The sequence below is a fragment of the Heloderma suspectum genome, chromosome 6 (assembly GCF_057233095.1).
Source record: "Heloderma suspectum isolate Gila_16-S chromosome 6, 16-S_ref, whole genome shotgun sequence".
NCBI classification, from domain to species: Eukaryota; Metazoa; Chordata; class Lepidosauria; order Squamata; family Helodermatidae; genus Heloderma; species Heloderma suspectum.
This window is the reverse complement of record NC_139463.1, coordinates 100,263,028-100,289,902: the sequence shown is the minus strand read 5'-3', so window position 1 is coordinate 100,289,902 and position 26,875 is coordinate 100,263,028. Positions and strand designations below refer to the sequence as shown.

Genomic DNA, 26,875 nt, shown 5'->3' with positions numbered 1-26,875 from the left:
TCCATTTGCCTGGGAGTAAGCCGCACTGAGTTCAATGGGACCTTCGTCTGAGTAGATACTATAGGATTGTGCTGTTAAGTATGGTAGAATTAGGTGTTTGCTGTTAGTAAGGCACACGTTCCCAGATTCAGAGGTTTAAGATATATATCACATTCTGCGGTCACAATCTGCTGCAAAAAATCCTGCGGCTGGCTCTTTCACAGAGATAATTTGCGATCATATTTCTACACTAAAATTCCACATTCAATACTTCCCCCCACCCCAGAACAAAAATGGGCATTCCATATTTGGCTGTCCAAAACTCAACCACAAATTGGTGATAGTTTGCCCAGAATTCAACAACAAACTAGTTCCAACAAACTGGTGACAGATGTCTATCACAGCCTCTCTATGATTCAGAGCAGCTTCAGACGTTACACAGAAATGGAGGGGGAAGAGAAGTTACAGCCACACTTCATACTTCTGCTGTAATATCCCAAGAGGGAACTGCCCCCCCCCCACTCCCTTTAGACATGTGAGCTGTCCATCTGGAGCACACACATCTCATTACAGAGGAAATGAGCAAAGTTTCAGCTTTGGATGTTATCCGGAAACATAAACAGAAGACACAAATGCTGTCAGCCTTTCCTTCTTCTTAAACCCCTTCTGTATACCATCTGTGGCCACCTTCTACTGAAATGCAACTTTGCCTCATCAAATACATGCAACTCCTCCACTCTCTCCAAATCAAACGCTGATCTTCAATGCTGGATTTTGAAAATGTGCCATGCAAATTCAGATCAGCAACTGTTTCTTTGCTTCAATCCTGGTTTATTCATCTGATTTTGCTCTCTTAATATCCCACGTCCATGGTGGCTAGGTTTTAATACTGTCAATTGTGTCCAGTCTGAATCTACAGGAAAAGGGACATCAGATTTTGGTAAGGAAGGAGGCTCAGACAATACTGCAAAATAAAGAAAACAAGGGGGTGAAGAGATCTCATTTAGGGTGCTTCAGATGGGCAGCTCTTAGTGCTACCAATCAAAAGACGTCGTGCAACTTTCCTGTTTTTCTTCCCTAACAGCTTTCTTTCTGGTAAGAAAAAAAAGATGGAAGTGGCAGGAAAATACAGGAGGGTTACAAACTGAAGACATCATCTGGACCGTCCCATAAAATTCCATGAATGAGGCAGGGCGATGCACGATAAAAGCCTCGTCTGAAAGCACCCTTGCACAGCCGAAATATTGGGCTTGTTATCCTGCATTGACAAGCTCTGTCCACAGGACCAAGGAACCCTGGGCTGTTTCATCCCACGCCCTTCCTGGCTGCTGGGGGTTGTTCCAAGGTCATTGTTTCACTATAGAGTTGGGAGCTTCACCAAAGGTAGCAACCTTGTGCATAATTGCTGATCTCAAGATGAAAGAGCAGTGAGTCATGAGTCATGGATCTTTCCAGAAGCTGTCACCTCTTTTTGCAACTCAACTCAACCCAACCCAACCTCTTGAACCTGCGAATGAATCTGAGATCGAAGCAAGTTCGAGGACTGCGATCATGTAATCAGGCCTGGTCAAGGATTCTGTAATGGCACATCTGTCCCTGCAGGGGGCAGCATCTTGACTCTTGAACTAGTGAGGTTTTTGTCTCAGATAGTACAAGGGCAGGGAATGGGACAACATGTCCTTTCCTTAAAGAGAAATAAATGTTTTCTTCTTCAGATAAAAGCTTCTGCAGCTGAATTACTCTGTTTTGGCTTTGACCAAAATGCCTGCATTTTGATCCCCCAATACAAGAATACTGTTGTTGTTGTGTTTGTTACACATGCCAGCAACTGAAATTAAACAAACCCAATTATTTTTCTCAACTGCTTTGCTCTAACCTATTCCCTCCCAAAAAGCACAGGAGTCCTGACTCCTGGCTTCTCTGTGTACATCTCACTCTGCTACTTGGGGACCACGGCAAAATCTCTAAATTTCTTACAGACCGCCATATATCTTAGTGTAATAAAGTTATGGTTACATATACTCCACAAATCAATATAAATTACAAAATAAACTGTGAAGAAAATTTGTGGCCTGTGTTTCATGAAAGTATATTAGCGAGATGGATGTTGTTTTTTATTTAAATAACTCAACGTCTGGTTGCAGAGGAGTCAGAACCCACTAGCTGTGTGGACCACTTCAGAGTGATTCATGGACTGCTCAGCAGCCCACAGGCAATAGTTCCAGAACTGCTGCACTTTCTGAGAATCCAAAAATCATAAATCCCAGCTCCTTTTCAACCCACCAGACCCCATGTTGCCCTGTCACAGATGATAACTAAAGGCAAGTTGAGATATGCATGCCATCACTCAATGAAAGTGAGGGCAAGTGATGGCATGCATAGGTAAAACAGCCACTACAGATCAAATACGAACAGAGTTTTCATATCAGCTGCAATCATCTACTCTTCAACGGAGGCTCTTCACACATTCAGCCCCATCACCAAGGGCTGCTTCAGATGTGTACATTTATCACTTGATGATTCCAATACGAAGTCAGGATTTCCATGTATAAATATGTAAGCACAGATTTAACACCATATTGCTTCAAAGGCAATGCTTTTCAGTGGAGTCATTTCACACAGTCAGTGGCCAAGCAACGTATATGCCTGTGTGAACCAAGACTTGCATGCTGAGCAATTGAGTGATGAAATATCAAGTGAAACACATTGCACGTGTGAATCAGCCTCGAACTCAGCTTTTCTGGATTTCTCAAATCCTCTTTACGCAGATTGCCTCTCTCTTCCCTCTCCAAAACCATTCTTGCCTGTTCTCTATCCTGACATTTCCAAGTCATACACTGTAAGGGTAGATCTGGACAACTTGCTGTTATCAGTCCACAAGCGATCTATTTACCCACAAGAGCTATCGTCCTCACATGACTATTGCTCCTCAGAGATGAAATGACTACCCTATCACATGATGAAAGAAAACCAGGCTATCATGTGATAAGTGCAGCCATCAAGCAAGTCACCTGGCTATCTGAACCCAATCTGGAGAAAGTGAGGTGAATTTGGGACCATAGGGAGCTGCCGTATCCTGAGTCAGGCCCTTGCTCCATCTAGCCCAGTATTGTCAACAGTGCCTGGCAGCAGCGCTCCAGGGTTTCAGGCGGGAGCTTTTCCAGCCCTACCTGGAGATGCCGGCGACTGAACCTGCAACCGTCTACATGAAAAGAAGGGGCTCTTCCACTGAGATATGACCCCCCCTGTATGGTCCTTAAATCAAAATGTAAGATTGAAATCAGGGACCCTTAAAACTCAATGTTCCAATGGCGTTTAAGCACACCTCACTTTCATTCTGGTCTTAAATACCTTCCTTGGGAATTCATACCACAGAAATGATGAGGGCTGACTTCAAAGTATGGCGGCGCAACCCCGATAGAGTCAAATCAGTGAGAGCTTTGCCACTGTGTTCTGAGGAACTTCGATTTCCTCAGAGGCCTTTGGGATAGAAATGTTGTAGTGTGAGAAATGACTCTCAATTCTCCTTTTCCACCCTAGTTTTCTTCTTCTTCCATCTGTCCTCCTATCCCACATCCACCACCTTTCTTCTGCTTCTGTTCATCCAACTGTTACACCTCTGCCTCCATCACCTCCACCCCAGCTCCCTCTTTCATCCTGCTTTTCCTGTCCTTTGGCTGTTGGTTTGTTTCCCCTTACAGCAATGGTTGCCACTGCATAAAACTCTGCACCAGGCAGCCTCTCTGTTGTATGCCAGGGCACATGGTCCAAGCCTGAGGAGCTGCAATACTGTCATTGGCCACAAGAGGGGGTGATGAGAGGTCAGGCTTGGCCGGTGGAACGACTGAGCCAAAAACACTGTTAGGTGGGAAAGGCCACATGGTGGGGGCAAAGGAGAGAAGCGGAGGCAGTGGTCTGTCTCCACCAGTCACTGCACCTCTCACTGGATGAGCGGGGCTGAGCGGTCGTTGGTCACTGTGCGTTTCAGCTTGATGTGAGCAAACGGGTTGGTCCTGAAATGGGAAAGGAGAAGTCGGAGAGAGAAGGAAAGTGTCAGCACATAAGGAAGAAGACCCAGTTCTTAGCAATGCTTTCGGAAGTTATGAGGAGGAAATTGTTATTCCAAGTCTGCAGATCATGGGTGGGCAGCACATGGCCTACTGTTGCTCATCCCCTGCTGCACTTTAAAACAATTTTTTAAAACAAAACAAAGCAAAACAAAATGGCCCTCTGTAGCAGCTACGGAGTGCTAAAATGGACAAATTTAGCTTGCTTGCACTCCGGAGCACTATGGAACAGTTTGCCATCAAATCTCAGTGGAAGTGGGTGACTTTTAATTTTTAAAAATTATTGTTCCCCTCCTCCCAGGGTGGAGGGAAATGGCCCCCTGCAGTTTCCCACTCCTGAGTATGGCAGTGGATGAAAGGGCAATGAGGTGGCAGAATGGACAGTATCACTTCAGACTACGCACCATATTTTTGAATGCTCCCCAATATAATATTTATTCAATTTTTGTACCTCACCCTTCAATTCAGGGGAATTCCTGGAGTGGCTTACAAATTAAATAATACACAGGTACAACAAAAGAAATCATGTAACGACACTTAAAACAAACATGGAATATTTAGTAGTAAAAACACCTATAAAACTGAGTTTTAAAAGCCACAGAGGAAAAAAGGGTATTCGGCTGATGTCTAAACGATAAAGACGGTGTCATGACCCCCAGCCCTTGGGTCTTGCAGGGTGCCGCAAAGGATTCTGATGAGGATGAAGCACAGGCTACTTCTTCGAGGATGGGGCAGTCAGTGCCTTCTTCAGGGCCCTTCTGGCCACAGAACTCAGCCCTGCCATTGTCCCCTGGCTCAGAGGATGAGAACCTCCATCTCCCCAGTCTTGCAGAATTCTTGAGCTGCAGAATCGGGTAAGGGTCCTTTAACAGTCAGCTCCTCCAGGAGAGTCAGAGCTGACCTCACTGCAGGTCTTGTCAGCCTACATAAGGCTTCAGTTGGCCTTAGCTCTCTGCTGAGACAACATTTTCCTACTATTGTCCTAGTGGGAGAGAGTTCCAGGCACCAGGACCTACCTGGAACTATCCAGGGTCTGTCTGTCTGTCTTGATCTATGTTCCTGGCTTGAACTTACTACCAGTTTCCCTTGCAAGCCTCAAGGCACCCCAGAATGTGACAGACAGCACCAGGCGATCCTCTTTGGGGAGGGAATTCCAAACCTAGGGTGCTACTGCAGAGAAAGATTGTCTCCTGGTAGCCACCCGCCTCATCTCAGCATGAGGGAGCACCATTAGTACGTTTATCCTCTGTGGATGTTAACACTTGGGCAGGGATATATGGAGGCAAATGACCCTTCAGGTAATCTGGGCCCAAGTCATTATTGGTTAAAACCAACATTCTGAATTGAGCCCAGAGGCAGACTGGGAGCCAATGTAGTTGATTTATTACTGGAGCAATATGTGCTAACTTGCCCATCCCAGTCAGCAGATGAGCAGCCACATTTTCTACCCAACTATCTCCAAAGGTAGCCTGACATAGAATGCATTGCAGTAATCAAGTTTAAAGCTGATAAAAACCAACCTGTAAATATAAAACCACCAGCAAATCGGGGACAAAAGGGTCTGGCCCAATATTTTGCCTGCAGTTGCTAATGTAAGTGAGCATCTGTGTGACTTCTCCACCCGCAATCTGTAGTGGCGCCATCCATTCTATCATCTCACTCTTCAGCAAGTGTGAACTAGGCCAGAGTCAAAGAGCTGGAAGGCACCCAGTGGGTGTCAACCCTGTGGAACTTCTAAAGCACAGTTATGCAAGATTAAGTCAGAGGAGGGGGCACAGGCACTCTCACAGGAAGAAAAAGCCAGAGGAGGGTTTCTTACCTCGAAGGAGAAGAAGTTGGACTCCCAAACTCATTTGCTAGCTGGAAAGGAAGGCAAGAGAGAAGTTCAGGTACTAAAGAATCTTTTCTATTTATGCAAAATGCCCATCAATCCAGAGACCCAGGCCCCAGGACTTCCGAAAATCCCTCATCTGTTGAACTGTAAAAGCTGTGTAGAAAATTTGCAGTGAATAGGAGCCATTTCAATTAAGAAATGGTGCTCAGTGGACTTTGACCACTAGATGGCAGCAGAGAAACACTAAGAGGACAGAAGTAGTATTTGGTAGGGCTGTACTAGAAGTTACTGTCAGTTTGTTTACGATCAGAATTTACCCCGCTTGCACCTCCCGAACCTGAACGTGAGGTTTTTTTTCACGCAAAAAGGAAAAAAAGTCTTAGAATCGGATACGGACACGAGTCAGACTGAGCTTCGAAGTGTAACCCAGAGAACCTCCAAGGGCTTTTCCTTTCTTTCCTTCCCCGTCTCTGTTTCAGACATACACACCACTCCCCAAACTCACCTGCGACAGATCGGGGTTTAACATGCTGTACGGTCGTTGACGGGACGCAAGGGCTCGGTGAGAAGGCCCATAGCGTGCACTGTCCCCTCCATCAGGGCCAGTGGGTGGAGAGCCAGCTCGGTCCAAATTTCCTGTGCTGCTGCTGTTCATCTTGCTAAGTGGGAAACCACTAGTGTGAGAGAAAGGGAGAACATTTGCCTGCTGGGGACGATGGCAGTTCTAATGCAACACATCTCAAGGGCACCACATTGGGGAAGTCTGAGTTAAAGCAATGGCTGTTCCCCTGAGACAGCTGCTAGAGATTCTTTTTTTTCTAATTATGAAATGTTATTTTATTTTGAAAGAAAGTTAACAAAACAAAGGCAGCAAAAAGAAGTACATACATTATAGTAAATCACTAGATCACTAAAGAAACAAAGGAGTTCACTAGTTATAATTCTTAGTCTTTAAACAATATGCTTATGGAACATCTACAGTAAAATGGCCTAAGTTCAATACTTAATTGAAATACTTAATGAAAATACTTAATGAAAAAGTAAAAATACAATTTATGCAGCATATAAAAGTAGTGTGGCGAGTGTATGTTATTTAGTGTGTATTAGTCAGAAAAATATAGGCAACTGTACTTGGCTGGAATTTGATCAAAAGTTTGAAAAGCTTTACCATAGGAAATAAATGGAAACCATGGTGCCATAATATCTTTCTTAAAGTTAGGGTTCCTTCCTTGCTGCACTTGCTGAGTAAGTTTATACATAGTCATAGTCTCCCAAATGTTATCAACCCACAGCTCTTTAGTTGGTTGCTTGGAGACTATCAATTACATGCTATACATGACTTTGCAATTGTACACAATTGCTTAAGAAGGCCTTTATTTAGGAATCCGGGATCAATAGGCTCAAAAAGATGGAAGAAGCATAGCTTTAGGAGTTAACAGTGGTCTAATGGGAAGAAATTAGCCGCTGGAGAATCTTAAGATTATCCCAAAGGCTCAAATTGTCCTGTCTCTCCCACCCCACCCCTATGCTACTCAACCTTCCTTCTATGTTACCAGTATTCCATGTCCCACCTTACCTGCTGAATGGTTTGTCAGCCCCCTCAGCTAGGGGGAAGGGTCGGGTGTAGGAGAAGGGAAACCAGCCTTTCCTGTAAAGGGGAAGGAAAGGTGTGGGAGACAGACCTTTAAAACAGGAACGGGAAAAAGGCACACAGTCTGTCCTTATTCTATCCTAGTTTCAGGTGAAGGCCACGAAGGACTAGCGTTAAGGCTAGGGATGTTGGAGAAATCTGCAACAGAATCAAATGAGTTCAGATTTCTATGAATCCAATCTGCTGATTCTGCAGCGGACTAGCTTTTCCCAAGTCACATGGATTCGTGGAGTTGTGGAGCAGTTTTTTATTTACTTTCCAGAATTTTACACAAATTTAATATTAGAAAAATATGTAAAATTAAAAAAAACACTCGCTAAAAATATGCATTTCCCCCATAGGTGAACACATGAAAATATGCATGGGGGGGGGGGGGAATCTGTGCATTTGGGGGGAATTCGCACATTTCAGCAAGTGCGAACTTGCATAAATGCGAATCCGCACAGATGAGAATTGGCACAAATGCAAACTGGCACAAATTTGGGAAATGGGAAAAAATCCAATTCCACCAATGAGGGGACAACAGAACAAAAGGCATCCGACAATCCGTGAAACGCAGATGGAATGGATTTTACAAAATCCATGCATTCCTTGTTAAGGGCAAGGAGTGGCAGCAGGAGCAGCCAAGCCCAGAGAGCCAGGTGCTTTTTGCAAACCAAGTACAGCCTAACGCAGACCTCTGAGCTAGGATTCCTGGATCCTTGTGCAAGGGAGTAGATTAGTTTAGCGGTCTGGGGTGCGCTGGATTCGGCATGTGAGCACAGGATGCTGCCTTGCACTGAGTCCACTGGTCTGTCTAGCCCAGGATTGCTTACTGTGGCTGGCAGTGACTTTCCAAGGCCACTGACAGAAGTCTTTCCAATCACCTGCAGCTACCTGTGGTCCTTTCACTGGAGATGCCTGGGACTGAACCTGGACCTTCTGAATACAAGGCTGGTGCTCTACTATAAAGCTATAGTTCCTCCCCAAACTTCCAGGCCTCTCTTTCATGGCACAGGTGGCAACAGGATCCCCGCATCTGATCCTTGTGAGCCACACACCTGAGTTAGATCCAGACAAGTAAGGGTAAACTGCCCTGGGGGAGGGGTGGAGAACAGGAAACTGGGGTTACACCTGGGCTTGTTTGGGGCAGAAGGGGTGGGGTCTTGCTCACATTTTGGTCGTCTCATTTTCCCCATAATGCCAGCCGTCCCGTGCCTCGGTCACCAGTAAAAGGATGATGTCCCCCTCTTGGAAGTTGAGCAGGGTGCTGTTCTCGCCTGCCGCGTGAGAGAAGATTGCCTGGACCCTCCGGCGTTCGGAACGTGGAGGCAAGACCGAAAGAGGACTGATACGGGGAAGGGTCTTGTTCTCCACTGTAGGGGGAGGAGCAGGGTTGAAGTTCAGTGCAAAAAAACCAGTGAGCATCTCTCTCAGGGGGGGGGGGTGTCATTTTGCTCCCCCACTGCTTTCTGCTTGGGGCAAAATCGACTCTAGAATGTGTGTGCGACCATAAAGAGGGGTTAGTGGGTTGGATGAATGTAATTTAGGGTGTTGGCTGTTCTTGCCATTTCTCTTTAACATTTTCAGAAAGGGAGCCATGTCAGTCTGTTGCAGCAAAAAAACAAAGCGTCTTGAGGCACCTTCAAGAGCAACACATTAATTCTGGCAAAAGCTTTCGTGGACACTGTCTACTTCACCAGATGCATGAGGTATTAATATAGATCTGCCAATCTGAGGTCAACACTTGGTGCATCTGATCCACGAAAGCTTAGGCCAGAATAAGGGCACAATCTTATACATGTTTAGACAATCTTATGCATATCCCAGGGGATACTGGGAGCTGTAGGACTTTTTTCTGTCTAAACTTGCATATGATTGCACCCTAAACGTGTTAGTCTTTAAGGAGGCACTAGATTCTTTGCGGTCTTTAAATTTTGCTTCTTTTCAGCCATCCTAACCAGTTCCAAAATGGTGGAATTGCGTCACATGGCTGTAACGTTTACAAATGCAAACTGTCCCATTCTGCTCACTCTTATTTTTAACAAGTGCTGGCTAAACAAAGGAGGGCCCCAGGACGGGCTGCAGGTTGGGAGCCACAGATACAGTGCCGGCTTCAGGTATTGGAGGGCCCATGGACAAGACACCCTCCGTGGGCCCCCTCCCTCAGGGAGTCTGCCATGTCACCAGCTGCTCTTGCTCCTTATCATCCTCATTGCTCCCACTTGCTTGCTTGACAGGCAGAGAACCAGTGAGCAAGCAGGCAGCGGCATCTGCTCCTCCTCCTCACCACCACCACCACCACCACCACCACGGTCTGGCCAGAGCGAGAGGCAGGCGAACAAGCAGGTTGCAATGGTGAAGAGGAGGAGCAAGTCCAGGGGGATCTTGTTAGCGGGCCCCTGCTGGGGTGTGGGCCCTTTGCAGGTGCCCGACCGTGCCTACCCTTGATGCCTGCCCTGCCACATGGGATACATACCCAGTGTTGCCAGACGGGTCTCCATTGACATCTTGCGTGGCATTGGCAGGGTACAGGAATAGCTGTCGGCTGTCTTGGTCTGCGGAGGGGTCTGAGTGGTTTGTGTAGGTGGCAGACCCAAGGTGATGGTGATGGGCTCGCTGACTGGTGGGTGGCCCAAGTCCCGGGATACCCGCCCACGGTGCGAGTCACCATTTGGCAGTGGTGTCACCTCCTGGATGGAGGTACGCTATGGAGGATTGGCGGGGGAAGTTGTGGAGGGGGAAGAGAGAATGCAAGGAACGGATTAGACATCATACAAGTACGTACACAGAAGCATCCCGTTGGCCCATCTTTTCCTGTACAGAGACATTATAACTTTCAGGCTGAGTCAAAGGCCAGAGAATCCCTCATCATTCTTGGCCAAGTGTCACTCAGGACCTGCCATTGGATGTATTGTCTGGCTTGGGTAGCTGGACACCCCCCAAAAGGTAACAGTAAAATGGGAAGCAGAAGGTGAGAGGTCTGTTCTGCAGCCCTCCCTAGGCAGAGACTCACGTGGTTGGGTCCGAGCTCTGACAGCTCTTCCAGGACCTTGGAGGTGGGAAGGGGGTCAGGGGCTGGTATGGGAGCTCCACCAGAGGGGTTATTGGCTGTGAGCTTGACCAGGGCCAGCGCCCGCTCAGGTAAGCGTGTAGGCTGGGTGCACGACATCTGCCAGATGGGCAACTTGGCTGCCAGCAGCTCCCGTACCTGCAGGGGGTTAAAGGAAGGAGAAGGAAGATCCATGCGCTTGCTTCTGGTTTGTTTTGGTTAACCAGCTTCCACCTCCTCCCTCTTGAGCTTGGCAATGAAAACGTGCAATTTTGCATGCATTTAAATCCATCAACCTACATCAATTAGCAACAGTCTCCTATTTCCAGGCTGTGGGAAGTTGTGATAAGCCCTGCTCCTCACCCTTGATTCCTCACCCTTGATTCCAGGACTTCACTTAGACTCGGCCACGCAATTTCAAGCCTATTTTTACACCCATAAGGACTGGAAGCCCAGGGCTAAACTAGACATGATGTTAAATGGGTCTTTGCACTTAACGCACAGATTTTTAAATATGCAAATAACATTAGCTGGAGCAGGGCAGTGATAACGATTGGGATCACATTAGGGGTGGAGGGGAAATCAATTTAACCCTTTCCTGCCCTACTGCAGTCCTGAGCAAAATCCCTCTTCTGAAGCTAGGACTTACATTGGGCGGAAATCCCCCCCTTTGCATCAAAGGGGGATTCCCTCCTCTCCCGAGCAAAGTAGAGGAGGGATTTTCCTCAGGACTGCAGCACGGGAGGACAGGCTTACATTTAATTTCCCCTCCACACTAGATATGATCCCAATAATTTGCAGTGCCCCTAGCTCAGGGGTGAAGAAACTTAGGCTGGGGGCCAAATCTGGCTGTCTGTGTTCCCCTTCCTCTGGCCCCACTCCCTTTCCCCCAGCCACTGATTCTTTGGTGGTTTCCCAGCTATTTTGCCATTTTCCCCCATTCTAAAAGATTGAACTGCCTCTCCTAAGGCTTAATTACTGGTAGGAAGAGCTTTACGCAACAGCACGCTGGCATTTTTTGTATGTTTGGCCCTTACACATTTAACATCACACCTAGTTTGGCCCTGACTTGAATGTTGTTCTTTCATCACATTTATATCCCACCTTTCCTCCTTGGAGCCCAAGAAGGTGTCCACAGTTCTTCTCTTCCCCATTTCTTAAAGTTAGGTTAGGCCAAGAGATAGGGATTGGCCGAAGGTCATGGCTGAATGGGAATTGGAATCCGGGTCTCCCCAGTTCTAGTCACACACTTTAAACACTACAGCAGATTGGCTCAGAGATTCTCCAAAGGATAAATTCCGCCCCTGTCCCAAATTCTGCACTTGTGCGGCGCAGTCGCGGAATCACAGAATGCCCAGAGCCCTTCCTGTTTCCCTCTCCTGTCAAAGGAAGGGCAAGTTAGTTTCCATCTAAAGCATATGTTGGAGACACACACACACACACACACACACACACACACACACAGATGCAGGGGTTCCTGCTCCCTCCTTCTGTTGTGTGTGTGGCGTGGGTCGGTGGGTGGGAGGCAGCTCACCTTTGTGTGATAGTTGCTGAAATGTTTGGAGACAGCACACTGACGATCCACCAGAAAGGAGTACCGGCGCCTCTCCTCTGTCAGGGCCGCCTTGTAGCCTTCTGCCACAAACTGATCTAGTTCGCTCTGTTTGGTGCTCATGATCTCCACGTACTAAGGCAGGGAGAGCAAAAACATCCAGAAGTATTGTGAGGAAGGGAAGGGAAGGGAAGGGAAGGGAAGGGAAGGGAAGGGAAGGAGGGGCAAGGGAAGGGAAGGGAAGGGAAGGGAAGGGAAGGGAAGGGAAGGGAAGGGAAGGAGGGGGCACCTTGCTCTGATCTGACACCCAACCACTTCACAGCCAGGCTTGCACAGAATTCAGTCTCTCCCATAACATACAGTATGCAGCACATTTCATTTATTGAATTAAATAAAAGTATATACCATCACTCTTCAACACAGAGAATGGAGAACAGGAAGCAGGAGCAAGCTGGCTGTGCACTTAGCCGGCGCTTGCAGGAGCTCCTGCAAATGAGCTTTGCTCCTGTTTCTCTTTCCCCATGAGGGGAAGTAGAAGCGAAGCCTGCTGCACACTTGGCCTGTGCTCGCAGGAGCTTCCATTGAGGGGAAAGTGAAAGATAAATGAAGCTGACTCCCCAGCTGAAGTGCCAAGTGGAAAAGCTCCAGCTGGCACTTTGGCCAGGAACCCGGTGAAGTCAAGGAGCATAGCCACGCCCGCTGACATCACTGAGCTCACAGAGGGCTGGGGGGTGTCATCCGTCCACCCCCACAACATAGTTCCCCACCCCTGCTATAGATGGTCACCTGGCGTCCATATTGCAATCTTTCCAGTGCCAGGCTAAAATGTCTTTTGTTTACCCAGGGATTTTAACTTGTGTGCGTTAATTTATTATTTATTAATTGCATTTATACCCCGCCTTTTTTCCTCTTGCAAGGAACCCAAGGCGGCTGACATTATCCTCCTCCTCCTCTCCATTTTATCCTCACAACAACAACCCTGTGAGGTGGGTTGGGCTGAGAGTCTGTGACTGGCCCAAAGTCACCCAGTGAGCTTCCATGGCTGAGTGGGGACTAGAACCCGGATCTCCCAGCTCCTAGTCCAACACTCTTGCCACTACACCACACTGTTAAGAGTTTTAATATTAAAAAATGTTTTATTTTAAATTGTGATTTACTGGATTGTACACTGCCCTGGAATTCTGAACACCATGAAAGGCGGTATAGTAATGTTTAAAATAAATAAATAAATAGCTCTCACTTAGTCTCTAAACTGTTTGGTTAGAGTAGTAAAATGTAAAGCCCCAAAATAAGAACATTAAGGGCCAAATTAGATGTGGCACCATTCACAGAATTGGTAAGTGTGTGAATCTTTAAAGAAAATAAATTAATAGCAAGCAAAGGGATTCCAACCCAGATTGGGACCACCACAGAAGATGAAGACATAATGCCCCTCAACTCCCACCTCAGGGTCCCAATCCAGATTGCTTTCATGCACCTATTTACATTTCAAAAATTCACATAATTGCTAACTGCATGAATGACATCATGTCTAGTTTGGCCCTAATAAACACCCTGTGCATGTTTATCCAGAAGAAAGCCCCACTGTGTACAATGGGACTTATTCCCAAGTAAGTATCTTCCAGCTCTAAATACCTTAGGTATTTTACTCATGATAACAATGGCCTTAATGCAGCCATTGTTATCATGTCTCTCAGTGCCCCAAGAATGCAACATGTCGAAACAGGTTTTGGGACCATCACATCATATAATAAAAATTCTTTGATATCAAGCATCATTTTGAACCTTTCCCTCCTTTTTGTTTTGTTCTTGACTTCTGTTTGAAGTCGCTTCTTCCCCATTCCTTGAAATCCTACCTATGGGATGCATTAGCATGTACTGTGGTTTTATATTCTGTTTCAGAGATTTACCAAATGTAATTTCCCCCCAATTTACTGCTTGGGCCTCTATTGCTTCTATCTGGCCCGCAGAGGTTCTGCATCTGGCCTGTGGACCCTCCTTGGGTTCCTCAGGGGGTGGGGCTTGGCCACCAGGTCCTGCCCGTTGGAGGAATCCCCACTGTTATCACCGATCTCGGATCAGAGGTAACAGCAGGGATGTGCACCCCAGCTGAGTGGCTTTGTGCAGTGCCCACTGCCCCATGGGGATGACATGTGCCGTGGAAAGCCTGGGACTCAGCTGGCGCTGGGAGGAGTGACCCAGCATGAAGTAAGGAAAAATGCCGGGGGGTGGGATAACATCAGTGGGTGTGGCTAGGCTCACTGACATCATCTGGCCCACCGAAGGCTCGATGGCAACCCCCCCCTCCCGTAAAACAGTTCTGCACACCTGTTCTCACAGAAAGATAATGGATTGGATCCTGGTACAGTCATACTTAGAGTAGACTCACTGAAATCAATAGGTTGTCCCACTGATTTAAACTGGTTTATGATCAACATCTGGGCTTTCTTCCGAGGACCTCCTCTGAGGGAGGCTTGGAAGGTGGCAACAAGGGAGAGGGCCTGCTTGGTGGTGGCCCCCCAACTGTGATGAGGCCCATCTGGTGCCAACATTGTCATATTTTTGACACCAGGTTAAGATTGCCCTCTATGTCCAGGCATTTAATGGCATATGATGGGACACTTATGTCAGCTTGTTTTTAGCTATTTCCTTGTTTTAAACTTTGTACCTTAATTTTTTTAGACCATGCTTTATTATAATGTTGTATTATAATGTTTATAATGTTGTAGCTTTGTATTTTTTTGTGAACTGATGTGAATCGCCCAGAGAACCTATACTATTGGGCAGTACAGAAATGGAATGAATGAATAAATCTCTAAGAATGACTGTCTGGATCCAACCCATTATGACCACAAGAATATGTATTAGCATTAAAATATATTCACGTTCACATGCATTAAGGGGCAAAACTGCAGGTAAATTTGCTTTGTCCAAAAACGCATTTAAAGATCCCATTCACTCTCAGTGCAAAAGTCATCCAAGAAGCCCCATTGCCCCCTGGACAGAGTTTTTAGAATCCTTTGCCACATTGCTCTGGATTAATTAGTGTAGGGTTATTTCTACTGTCCAGTTACATCCTCTCAACCACCACTGCTGAGTTCTGTCCTCCATAGGCAAGCATTGAAAGACTAGGGGTCACGCACACACGGTCCTTTTACCCCTCTTGAATCACCCCAATTGTGAGTACAAAAGGATGGGAAAAGAGCTCTGAAATAACTAATCTGCAAGTGATGAAGACCATGCGCTCCTTTATACCCTTGCCAAGTTGCACTGCCAAGGGGCAGGGGGCCATCTCATCGGAACCAGGCGATGAAGGGTTACCTCTATAGCCCCTTCCTCCTCGGCCCCCTCCTTGCGGCATCTAGCCTGTGCAGGCCTTGATCCTGAAGTAATGGTTACTGCGGCAACAGGGTTGACAAAAGGGGCTGTTCCAGAGCCAAACGCCGTTGCTGCTGGGATTCGCAGGATGGGGGTAGGAGGGGGTAGGGGAGGGATGGTAAATAGCAGAGCCAGGGCATCAGACCAAAGTGAGTCAGAGAAGGAGCAGTTAGACCTGAAGCAATGTGTGTGCATGGTCTGTGTTTAGTGTGTGTGTGTATGTCTGGGTACATTCAATGGATCAAGCTTGTCCTTGGACGCAAGTGGGTTGTACATCATTGTGTAGTGTTCCAAATATGCAGGACTCCCATCTTCCCACAGTGTAGAACTGCATGCTTTTTCTATATGCCTGCACAGTTTTTTTAGGTTCCTCATGCAAGTTTTTCTGTATGTGAAGAATATGTGCAAAAACAGCACCACACACTCATACCTGTATTGTGTACGAGCAGAGGTTTTGCACAGGGCTATGAACGTGGTGCGTACAAAGACATGACATGCATGAGTGCCACGTAAAAGATGTGTATGCATTTATCTAGGTGCGCATTTATGGACATATGTGTAACCAAGTCTGCACGTGAGTGAGGCAGACACAGGCTGTGCATGCATTTCCTGCTGTGTTGCTGTAGGTAGCCCGTCCGAAGAGATTACCTCTCCAGGCACCAAATGGCCAAAGAATGTTAAACCCTTTAAAGACATAAACTTCTTAGCGACCCCAATCCTAGCATCCAGATGGCATCCGGACAGAGCAGGCTGCAACCCCAGACTCACATGGGACTGAGAAAGGAACACTGGTGGCAGGGGCAGTTCTACAATTGCCACCTTTCTCATCAGAAAACAGATTCACTTTGGTTTAAATTGCATGAGACAGTAGCTCCTCATGCACAACCGGGAGCAAGAGGCACCATTTAGAATGCTCCTATCAGATCCAGCATGCTCTACTGACGAACACTAGAAATCTGAACTTCCAAACATACATTTTCCTACACATTTTGGCATCCAGATACCACAGATCTCTATTTTTAGTGTCATACAAAGACAGCTCCCAAATATCTGAAAATATTATGTTTTCAGAATTTAAAAATACAGCTGACAAGGTGGTTTATGTTTTGTATCTACCTAAAGGAAGTAGATATTCTACCTGCAAAACAGCTGAAGGATATATTTCAGTAGACAATACAAACTGGGGCTGGTTCACATGTTCATACATTCACATGGTTACTCAAGTCTTGATGATTCCCAGCCAAATATTCGAACTCTCTCCATAACAAAGTGATGTGTTTTAGCTGACACTGGGTGATATAAACATACTGTCTATGGTGATTCAGCTGTGATAGCTCATTTACATATGCAAGCCTTCTCTTTGTGTCAGCTTTCCCCAACCTGATGCCCTCCAGCTGTGCTAGACTACAACTCCCACCATCCTCAGACTGGGATGATGGGGACTGTAGTCCAACATATCTGGAGGGTGCTGGGCTGGGGAAGACTATTCTATTCTATGCTAAGCTCAGTGAAGGTCAAATGACATTAATTACGTAGCGTGCCGCTGACTCCTCTCTTGGTTTTCTTTCTAGTGTAAGTGCACACTGCCCTGATCAGATCAGGACCACTGATGCCAATGGAGGCTTCCCTCCTCTTTTTTTTAACCCCCATGGAGTGGGGTAATTGGGCAAGTAAAGGGTGGGTGGGAGGAAGGTTTAATTCTCCCCTTCTGGTGCACTGTGGTCCTGATCTGAATTGTGCTCACATCATCAACTAGGACAGAGGGAGGCAACTTTTGGGGGCCTGAGAGCGTATTTGGCAATTTGAGAAACTGTCCTGGGCACCACCACAAAATAGGCCTGCTGCAGATGAAAGCATCAGCCTGCAGCCACTTGCCACCTTCATTTCCTAAGAGTGTCTCTGAGCCCCACATGTGGCCCAGGGGCATTCATGGGGAAAAAAAGGAGCAGCTAAAGGCCCTCACTTTACTTTGAAACAATCCCAGCTGCCAGTAAGACATTCTGTTGTATATATAAAAAAAAGTAGGAGGGGCACAGCATCTTGGCAGGAGTCAAGAAAAGTGTCCTAGGGCGCAGTGGTGCCCATGGGTGCCACATTGCCTACCCCTGAACTAGGAAGACAAGAAGCTTTCTTATACAGAGTCAGACCTTTGGTCTATCTGTCACCTACAATGATGGGCAGTAGCTCCAGGACAGCTCCTCTAGAGTTCTGACTGGTCCTGACTGAAAGCCAGAGTGGATTCACTGCCCCACTGAGTTCCTTGCAAGAGGAAACAAGGTGGGATATAAATGTAATAATAATAAAAATGTGTAATATTGTAAGTTCAGTCCAAGGCTTTCTGGATAGCAGAGCTTGGGAAAAAAACACTTCTGCTTGAAGAACCACTTCCAGCCAGGGCAGATGGTGCTTACTGGGCTAGACAGATCATTTGTTCAATTCAGCACAAAGCAGCTTTGCCTGTTATCTTATATTTACATCTTATAAATACGCTTACCGGACTTGTGGAGGGAGCGGGAAAGAGCCTGGCTGATCCATCTCCTGCCCAGATAGCCTGTCCTGGAATTCCACACATCCGTTTCGGGCAGGATGTGACACTATTCCCTGAGGGAATGTGCAATGTTCCCATTGTTTTCTGAAACATTTCCCCTCATGGGGGCTGGGGCTGGCATCGCTCTCCCCTCCCTCCCTCCCTCCCTCCCTCCCCCATGAAGCTTACCTGCACTTCACGGTCCCCGTATTTCTGTGGGTTTTTGCTGTTCTGGCATTTCTTGCGCAGTTTTTTCAGCTCCGCCTGACACTTTTCAATCGACTCTGCTTTGGCACGGTGTTCAACCTGGTATTTCTTCAGGGTGGCCTAAAATGTGGGGGGAGGGCAGGCGGGGGGGGGGGCACCAGACAGAATGGCCAGGTCAGCTTTGAAAGACCAGGATCCTGCATGGTTATCTGTTTGCTCATTCCACGTAAGAACACAGACCTGCTCCCTCAACTGCTGTTGGGTTTTTCAGTCCTTTTGGGTGAAGAAGCAGAGAGACAGAGGTATGTTGACATGAAGGAGGGTTGGAGAATATATCAGGTCAGACCCTTCTCAAATCAATATGGGCATAATGAACAAATTATTGGGCTCCCTGAGTATGTTGGATGGCCTTAGCCCAAACACTAACTGTGGTTCCCTTGATGAGAAATCTTGGCCCGATGGAAACAGTGCCGATGGTGGACCCCTATTTCTTTATGCCCGTTTTGAGGCGTGAGGAGAGTGAGCTTTGTGAAGAAGTGTAGGCCTCTGTCTCCTCAGTTTTCTCACAGGGTCTGACTATCCCTCAGCCTCATCTTCTTCAGGGGATTATTGTGAGGGAAAAACAAGATAAAAGATACATCACAACCCACCCCGAGCTGAATAAGTTTACCAGCCACATCTTATGTCCCTCACTGCTATACTGATGTGTGATTCCTGCCTCAATGGCATCCTCTATTGTGGACAAATTTGGTATCTCCCCCAAATGGCCAACTAAAAGGAACAGAAATGGAGATAAAGAGAGATGGAACCAGTACTTAATTTCTAAATAAAACAGGTGCAGCTGGGGCACACATCTTCCAGGAACCCATGTTATTTGCCATCAAATTCTAAGTGCGGTGACATGCTGTGTGGTTCAGTGGTGAAGGAAAGGCACTCTGCACATGCTCAGAGGTACTTTCCTTCATTATTATTACTTCACAAACTACAGGGCATGGATAGCACTGAGCCCTAGCAAAAGATTCACCTTTGGGATAGAATATTGCAAAAAGAGAATGAGGAGAAAGTGAAGGAAGGATGGATGGAAACGCATGGCAACAAACTAATGTGAAATTGCAAAGTGGAGGGGTTCAGATTCACGGTTCTCTCACCATCAAGTACTTGATATCCAGTTCCAGTTTGTGTTCCAGCTGGGACAACAACTCCGAGTGGAAAAGCTTCAGCTGGGACCGGGTGACAGAGAAGCAGGAAGGGAAAGGATGAGAGTCAGGGAGATGGGAGATCAGTGCCACCCCTCCCTCCCAGGATTTGGATGTCCCAAGAATGGCTGTGGAACATTCCAGGATACCAGGATAGGTGGGCCTGCAAGTCCAACCTGGGGCAGCAGAGAGGAGGGGAAGAGGATACAGGTCTAAACAGGCCCACTGGTCTAATCCAGGTAGGCCTGATACCAGCTAAATGGGCTCATCGCATACAGATACTCACCGTCTCCTCCAGCTGTACTTGGATCTGCCTGTGGACTTCAGCCATCTGGAACAATGTGTCACCTGCAGGTCAAGGTGACGGAAAGGTTAATCTATCTTGGGCATTCCCAGGTCTAGGAAAAGGTATTTTGTCCCTTCTGACTTTGTCTGTCCTAGGATAATCTCCTTTTGGGTTAATTCCATTCCAAGGAATTGTCCAAGGAACCCAGAACAGCTTTTAACTGGAATCAAAATTTCAGCAACACGTGTACACGGAAAAAGGCCTTCCACTCTCTGCACAACTTGGGGCACAACTCTACAACCTTTGGCATGCAATGTGCAATTCGTGCATTTTGCCCAATCCACACAGAGAGTGCCTCTATGCAAGATCATGCAGAGTGCATCTAGACTGGAACTTCTCCCCGCAAAGAAAGTACAATCTAGCATAGGTGAAGTCCACACCCATATTGCCCAAATAGCCAAAAAGGACTTACAGAGATATTTATTTCTTTATTTAGGAAACGTGTCCCCCACTTATTGGCTACAAGACCCCCAATGTGGCTTACAACATAGTTAAAAACAAACACACAAATGTATACAGCAAAATCACAATGAAATACAAATGAACTAAGAGTTTAAAAACAACAACACCCCAGAGCAACATTGAAACCATTTGTGATGGCAGGGAGAAGAGTTATAACTATCCAAACGCCTGGTAATATAATAATGTCTCAACCATTCACATACCTAGAGGCTAAAAGCAAGGGAGCTTAACCGAACCTCCGGAGGAAGGGCATTCCATAACCCTGGCACCACCACTGAGAAAGCCCTGTCCTATCTCCCAGCCTATTGTGCCTCTGGAGGCAAAGGGACACAGTGCAAGACCTCTGATGACAATCATAGAAGGGCAGGCAAAGTCATGTGGTCCTTTGAACAACCTGGCCTCAAACCACTGAGACAGCAAAAAACTGTTTGCATTACACTTCCACATTTTATATTTTTAAAAACTGTCTGAAAGTTGCTGTACACTTAGGGCTGCAAGATGGAAACTGATGGAGGAAACAACTAAAGCATGCCCCCCTCCCGAGCCAAAAGGGGTGGGGCCACTCCTTTCTCTCCCCCCACCGACTGCCCTCTTTCTCTTTTTCTGCCACCCCCTTCTCTCTTCCTTCCTCTCTGGCCAGGGGGCTGCCAGGGAAAACACAGACTGTTCTTGCTAGACGTCTGAACTGAGCGCTGGCAGAGAGCTTTTGAAATCAGGCGGAAGGACACAGGTTGCCCATCCCTAAAGATTGATGCCTGGCTTACACATGCAGTGGAATGAGGCAGTAGAAAGGACTTTACCACTTCAGATGGCAGGTGAGTTTTGAAGGTTCCCCTACATGAAAAGCTCCCTATAAACAGAAGCCAGCTCAAGAGGGAATCAGCTTGGCCACAGAACCTCTTTTTCCTGATGTGCAATTTTTTATTTTTTTTTACTTGCAGGGAGTTGTTTTACATCATGGATCATTCAAAACTGGAACCCTAGCTGTACTAAGAAGTGGTACAGTCTGCTCTGTCAAACACAGGACTCCTGCTACCTCATTCTGCTGCATGAGTAGTTGATTAATAGGGAGGCCCAGTTTTAATCAATGGGGCTGTGACTTAGGGGCATACTTATTTTTGTTTGGGTTCTGGTGTTCAAATTGAGAATGAAAAAAGGATTTATTAAAGATGTTCTTTCCATCAAACAATAAGCACTCACTTTTGTTTATGTGTAATATGTAAACCAGCTCAAAGTCCCAATTCATATGTAAACAAAGTTGTGGGGTTGCTGCTCTCATGTGGCTGGATCCTAAGATGCGCTAGTAACTTTGAAAGGCAGAATTACATGAGGTGACCAGGATCACATGGTAGGCTTTTCACACCAGAATTGGTGGCTCAGATATGGTGTATGTGTCTGAGCGAGAGAGAAAGTAGTTCATGTGAATGCTACTTACAGTGTAGGCAGTATCCACATGATCAACCAATTCCATGTAATTGCAACGTGATTCTGTGCCCTTATGCTGTGCTTTGTGATGCAAATGCGGTTAAGATTTCACCTGGCTGCCTCATCCAAGGATGCCCACGACACACAATTTGCTAACACCATTCTGTAAATACATGTTTGCATGCAAGAGATCTCTCAAGGGAGTTCAGTCGCAGGAAATAAGGTCCTTCACTTCTGAATGGGCAAAAGATCAAATCAAGAAACGTACCCAGCTCCTTGGAACCTTGGCTGTCGCTGGCCAGCTCACCGAGTTTCACTAAGGCATCAAAATAACCTTTGGCAGCCACCGTAACTCCTGCAAATGTGGGCAGGGAGGAAAAAGACCACTGAATAATGAACTCTCAAGACAGATGTTGTAGAAACCTTCCCCTTTAAGAAATACCAACTCTGACCTGGCTGGAGGTCAAAGGTCGGACAGGGGTATTCCATTACCTGAGAGTGCTTTTTGATAGCTCTTTCCCATAGTAACAAAATTCCTTAGACTGGGATTGAACTGGTCCAGAATTGCCTGGTTGCAAGAAAGAAGAAAGTGAATAAATAACAAGATTTTTTTAATGGCACGATCCAGACCAAGTTTAACATCCATTGAGGGAGACTGCAACGTGCACTTATCTCCCCCAATGAAATCAACAGGAATTTAACAGGATATAACTTCTGGCTTGATTGTCTCCTCAGCATCACATTTCTTTCTGTATTATCTGGAGATAGGATGTTATTTGGGGAAAAAAAACATCAGTTATAAGGTGCAATCCTAGGCATGTTTAGACAGAACATGGCTGGCTAGGGCTGGGAATTGTAGGACTTTTTGCTGTCTAAACATGCATAGGATTGCACCCTTAATCATTAAGGTGCCACAAGACACTTGGTTGTTTTTGCTGCAACACACTAACACTGCTACCCCTCTAGAAAGTGAGAAAGAAAGATGGGTGACATGTAGAGAGATAAACGGATAGGCAAGATGGAAAAGCTGCAAAGGACATATTTAGGGAGAAGATATATAAGCAGACACAAGGAAGGGGAGAGAGTGATACAGACTGGCATGCAAGGAGTTGGTTAAGATGGAGGGGATCTGTGGATAAATATACAGATAGATAAGAAAGCTAAAAATGGATGGAGAGAAAGGAGCTAGGTTGAATCATTTATTAATTTGGTTCATTTTTATTCATTCTTCCTCCAAGGAGGTCAGGGCAGCATATTTAGTCCGCCCACCCGCCTGACCCCTCCTTCAATTTTTCTCACAACAACCCTGAGGGAAGTTCAGCTGAGAGATGGTGACTGGCCCTAGATCACCCATGAGTAGGGATCTGAACACAGGGCTACCCCAGTCCCAGCTACCCCACATTGGATCTCAGAGAATATTTAGATTGACTTATAGTACTTAGCATTTGCATTTCCAAGTGCTTCACATACATTCATTTGGTCATCCTGAAATGAGCCCTGTCAGAATGGCCAACGTCATTACTCATGTATTGCGATGGGGAAAGGGGGAGTCTGAGGGAACAGCGGTTCCCGAATGAGCTCAAGGCAGAGGGGAGATATTTATTTATTATTACATTTATATCCCACCTTTTCTCCTCTTGCAAGGAATTCAAGGAGGCTTACATGGTCCTCGTCCTCTCCATTTTATCCTCACAACAACCCTGTAAAGTAGGTTAGGCTGAGAGTCAGTGACTGGCCCAAAGTCACTGAGTGAGCTTCATGACCAAGTGAGGACTAGAACTCGGATCTCCCGAGTCCCAGTCTAGTGCTCTAACAAATACATCACACTGGCTCTCATAATAGGAACTGGGGCACATGCGTGTGTGTGGGGGTAATTCCTCCCACCCCTTTCTCTTCCAGCTCAAATATCATGTGTGTAGATGGAAGGATACCTGATGGGGCTAAGGGGAAGGTGTGAAGGAATGAAAGTATAGCTGGATGAATAGAGAGAGGACTAGAGCAAGAGTGCCCCTGGGGTGTGAAATGAAGGTGGTGGGAGGAGTATCTGTACAGGCAAAGATGTGGTGGGGAAGGATGGACTGGAACAGGAAGAAGGGAACACGGCAAAGCGAAGCACAGAGAAAGCAAGAGGGAATTTTTGTGCTATGGAGTTGGCCTGGCCTACACGTGTGGCAGAATGACGTGGCAGAACAGGGACAGTTGCAAGGTTTTGTGGGTCCATGAGCACAAAGTGTCTGTGCCCGCGCCCCCACTCCATTGTTCCTTCCCCTGCCCTCCAACCGGGGCTCTGACAAAGGGAGTTTAGCTGCTCCAGTGCCACCAATTACTTCTCCATCCGGAACTGGGAATTGGGCCAGCATCTAGGCTCAGAGGTTGGCCCAGCACAGGCCTGCAGGCCGTGGCAGGTATCCAGTTATGCTGCCCCTTGATGCCAGCCCTGTGGTAGAGACCCGAGGTGAGAGAGTGGACTATACCACTTCAAGCAGCACATGCGCATGCCATTTTGAATGTTCCTCATGTAAAAAAGGCGGTAAAAATCTAGTGCAGCAGGGAGAAAGGCACTTCTTGTGATGCTCGTTTTCTACCTGCAAAGAGGTTTTTTTAAAAAAAGAATGCAGTGGGACATTTAGAAATGGCATCCCAATCCTGCAGTCTAAGACAAAATAACCAAAATGCCAATGGAATCTTTACTTCAACATTGCAGAAAAGAAGATAAAGCAAAACACACTTTTATGACTATGTGTGATTTTTTAGGTGATTAAACAACCTAGATCTATTCCACCCTTTCTGCCACCTCAGAAGTCTTCAAACTCATTCTTGCCTCATTCTGCTGCATGTATACTAGGTTGTTGTTTCATCGCAAAAAAAAAAAAAAAAGCATTTTCACACTCAACAATAAAAAGCATGTTTTGCTTTATGTACTTTTCTGAAATGTTGAAGTAAAGATTCTATTGGCATTTTATTTTTTAAAAAATCTTTCTTCCATTTAATTTTTTAAATGAACAACATTTAAGTACACTAAAATATTATTATTGTTTATTATGATTATTATTTTTTATTATGATTATGAACTCATAGCAGCATCTCTGGAAATGCCCTAAACACCTGTGTGGTGAAATAGTTAGACTGCTAGAATAGGCCAGGGGAGACCCAAGTTCAAACCCCAGCTGAGCCATTAAGCTCAATGGGCCAATGGCCATTCCCTATATTTCAACCTAACCTATCTTACAGGGTTGTTGTGAAGCTTGTACACCATCCTGAGCTCCTTGGAGGATAAAAACGTTACTACCACTACTACACTGATAAGTATAAACTTACGCCTCAGTACGTTCGAAATATCCACAGGCAAAACTACCAGCATAGCCGGGATTTCACAGAACTCAAAAAGAGTTCATGTCTCCCCTTAAGCCCCCCCTTCCCAACCGCAACAAGATGATGGCCTCTTCTCAGCATCTGCTTTAACAGCTGTCAGATGTGTCTCTGTTGAGCTAAGACAGCAAAGAGCACAGAACACAGGAACCCTGGCCGATGTGTGTGTTTCCTCTCCGGATAAGAACAGAATATCCCATCCAGTTGGAGTCAAGATGTGTAGGGAACTGCCTCCACACATTTCAGGGTCAGGGTGGGGAAAGAAAGGGTTAACTTTCCCTCTTCATTTCCCAGCCAAGTACATTGAGGGCGAGATTTGGCATGGAATTTGCTTCATTTCCATAAAGGGGGGGGGGGAACACACACATACAACACCAGACACACACCACCAAAAGCTTCCAGCTTCATCAGAACTAAATCAGACAAGAGGATGAACCATGGATTTCATTCAAAGCAGGGAACCCAAACCCAGAATCTGGCCCCATCTCTAGTTAATTAAGTGTCCCTCTTCCAAGGAAGGAACTGAAGCAAGAATCTTTGACGAACTTTTCCCCAAGTTTTTCCAACTACACACCCAAAAACGCAGTTGAGACTCTAATAAACGGCAGGACCAAAATAAATACATAAATATTTTTAAACGCCTGTTGCCACATTTCTCCTGATAAATCCTGCAAACCATGAAATGTGTCAGTTATCTAAAAGAGGAGTAAAACTCCTTTTTCATCCCACACATTTCCTGGCATTTCGATTAAAGTATTTTGATTGGGGTGGATTGGGGGTGGGGTGTTTTTAAACGGGGGAATTTACTAGATCCTGATATTAATGGTGTGTTACCATCTCAAATCAGGGAATTTCTGTCCATGCAAAGGTTAGTGAGGCAAAGAGAGGGAGCAGGTGAAGGGGGCTTGTTGGAACCCCCCTCCTCTTTTTTTCCACACTCCCTCCTTCTCCTTTCCCTGAGCTCATTTTTTTCAACAGATCTTTAGGAGGTGAACAAAAGGCGGGTAAGAGGAGCCAGAAAGCAAGAGGAGGTGTGTGTGTGTGTGTGTGTGGGGGGGTTAAAATGTGTTATGGAGTGTGTATGGCAGGATTGCAGGGTTGGGGCGGAGGAAGGGAAGAACGGAAACAGAAAGCAGGGAGGGAGGGAAAGAAGTTGAGAGGGAGAAGAAAAAGGCATATAAAAGGGGGAATGATGAATGAGAAGCGAGGGTGGTGGGAGAACAGATGGTGGAATAAACAGGAGAAGGGGAAAGACATATTGAGGAGTGGAAGGAAATCTGGGAAAAGCTGTAAGAGATGGGAGGAAAGAAGGGAGAAAGGGATGGAATGAGGAGGGATGAAAAGAAGGCTAGGAAAGTCACGCTTACCCGGTAGACGTTCTCCGTGAGCCGGTTTACCTCCTCAGAGCGGGACATGATGCCGGGGCTGTGAGCGCAGTGGGGCCTGGCCGGGGCGTGTTAGAAAGGGGGTGGGGTTGGGGGGCCAAGGGGGAGGGTCTTAAAGCGGGGGAAGCAGGAGGAGAGACGGAGCCAGATTAACGAGGAAGAAAAAGGCTGCGAAAGGCCAAAGCAGCGGCAGAATCCAGCTGGATCCTCAGCAGATAGACCACACGCAGATAGATACCCTGCTTTAGTGAGATGGGGGAAAGGTGTCAGGCTCTCGCCAAATCCCTGAAATAGGCCATTAAAAATATAGCACATACAGCTTTAGAGATATATCATACATTGTAATTAACTGTTGGGGAATCTGACCTCTAGAATCAGAGAAGTGTTTTGTGTTTGTATGTGTGTGTGTGTGTGTGTGGGGGGGAACCAGTGAATTCCTATAGTTTAAAAATTTGCTAGTGAAAAT

General features: G+C 46.3%; 1 protein-coding gene across 1 annotated transcript; it reads right to left on the bottom strand.

The window, feature by feature from the left end:
* Positions 1-3,349: 3,349 nt before the first annotated feature.
* Positions 3,350-26,439, bottom strand: LOC146342073 (BAR/IMD domain-containing adapter protein 2-like). Its single transcript, XM_084808463.1, has 14 exons — positions 26,392-26,439; positions 22,148-22,223; positions 21,924-22,010; positions 19,709-19,770; positions 19,375-19,446; positions 18,209-18,346; positions 12,097-12,249; positions 10,527-10,721; positions 9,990-10,218; positions 8,685-8,886; positions 7,457-7,528; positions 6,386-6,554; positions 5,866-5,906; positions 3,350-3,992 (listed from the first exon to the last, which is right to left on the bottom strand). The coding sequence occupies exons 1-14, from the start codon at positions 26,437-26,439 to the stop codon at positions 3,920-3,922; spliced, it is 1,617 nt and encodes a 538-aa protein (XP_084664589.1). The 3' UTR covers positions 3,350-3,919.
* Between the last annotated feature and the right edge of the window lie 436 nt (positions 26,440-26,875).

Coding starts and splice junctions, on each gene's coding strand:
- LOC146342073 (XM_084808463.1), bottom strand. CDS start 26,439: ATGTCCCGCTCTGAGGAGGTAAACCGGCTCACGGAGAACGTCTACCGG. Junction 22,224..26,391: donor TCACGGAGAACGTCTACCGG/GTAAGCGTGACT, acceptor TCTTGCAACCAG/GCAATTCTGGACCAGTTCAA. Junction 6,555..7,456: donor GCTGACAAACCATTCAGCAG/GTAAGGTGGGAC, acceptor CTCTCACACTAG/TGGTTTCCCACTTAGCAAGA.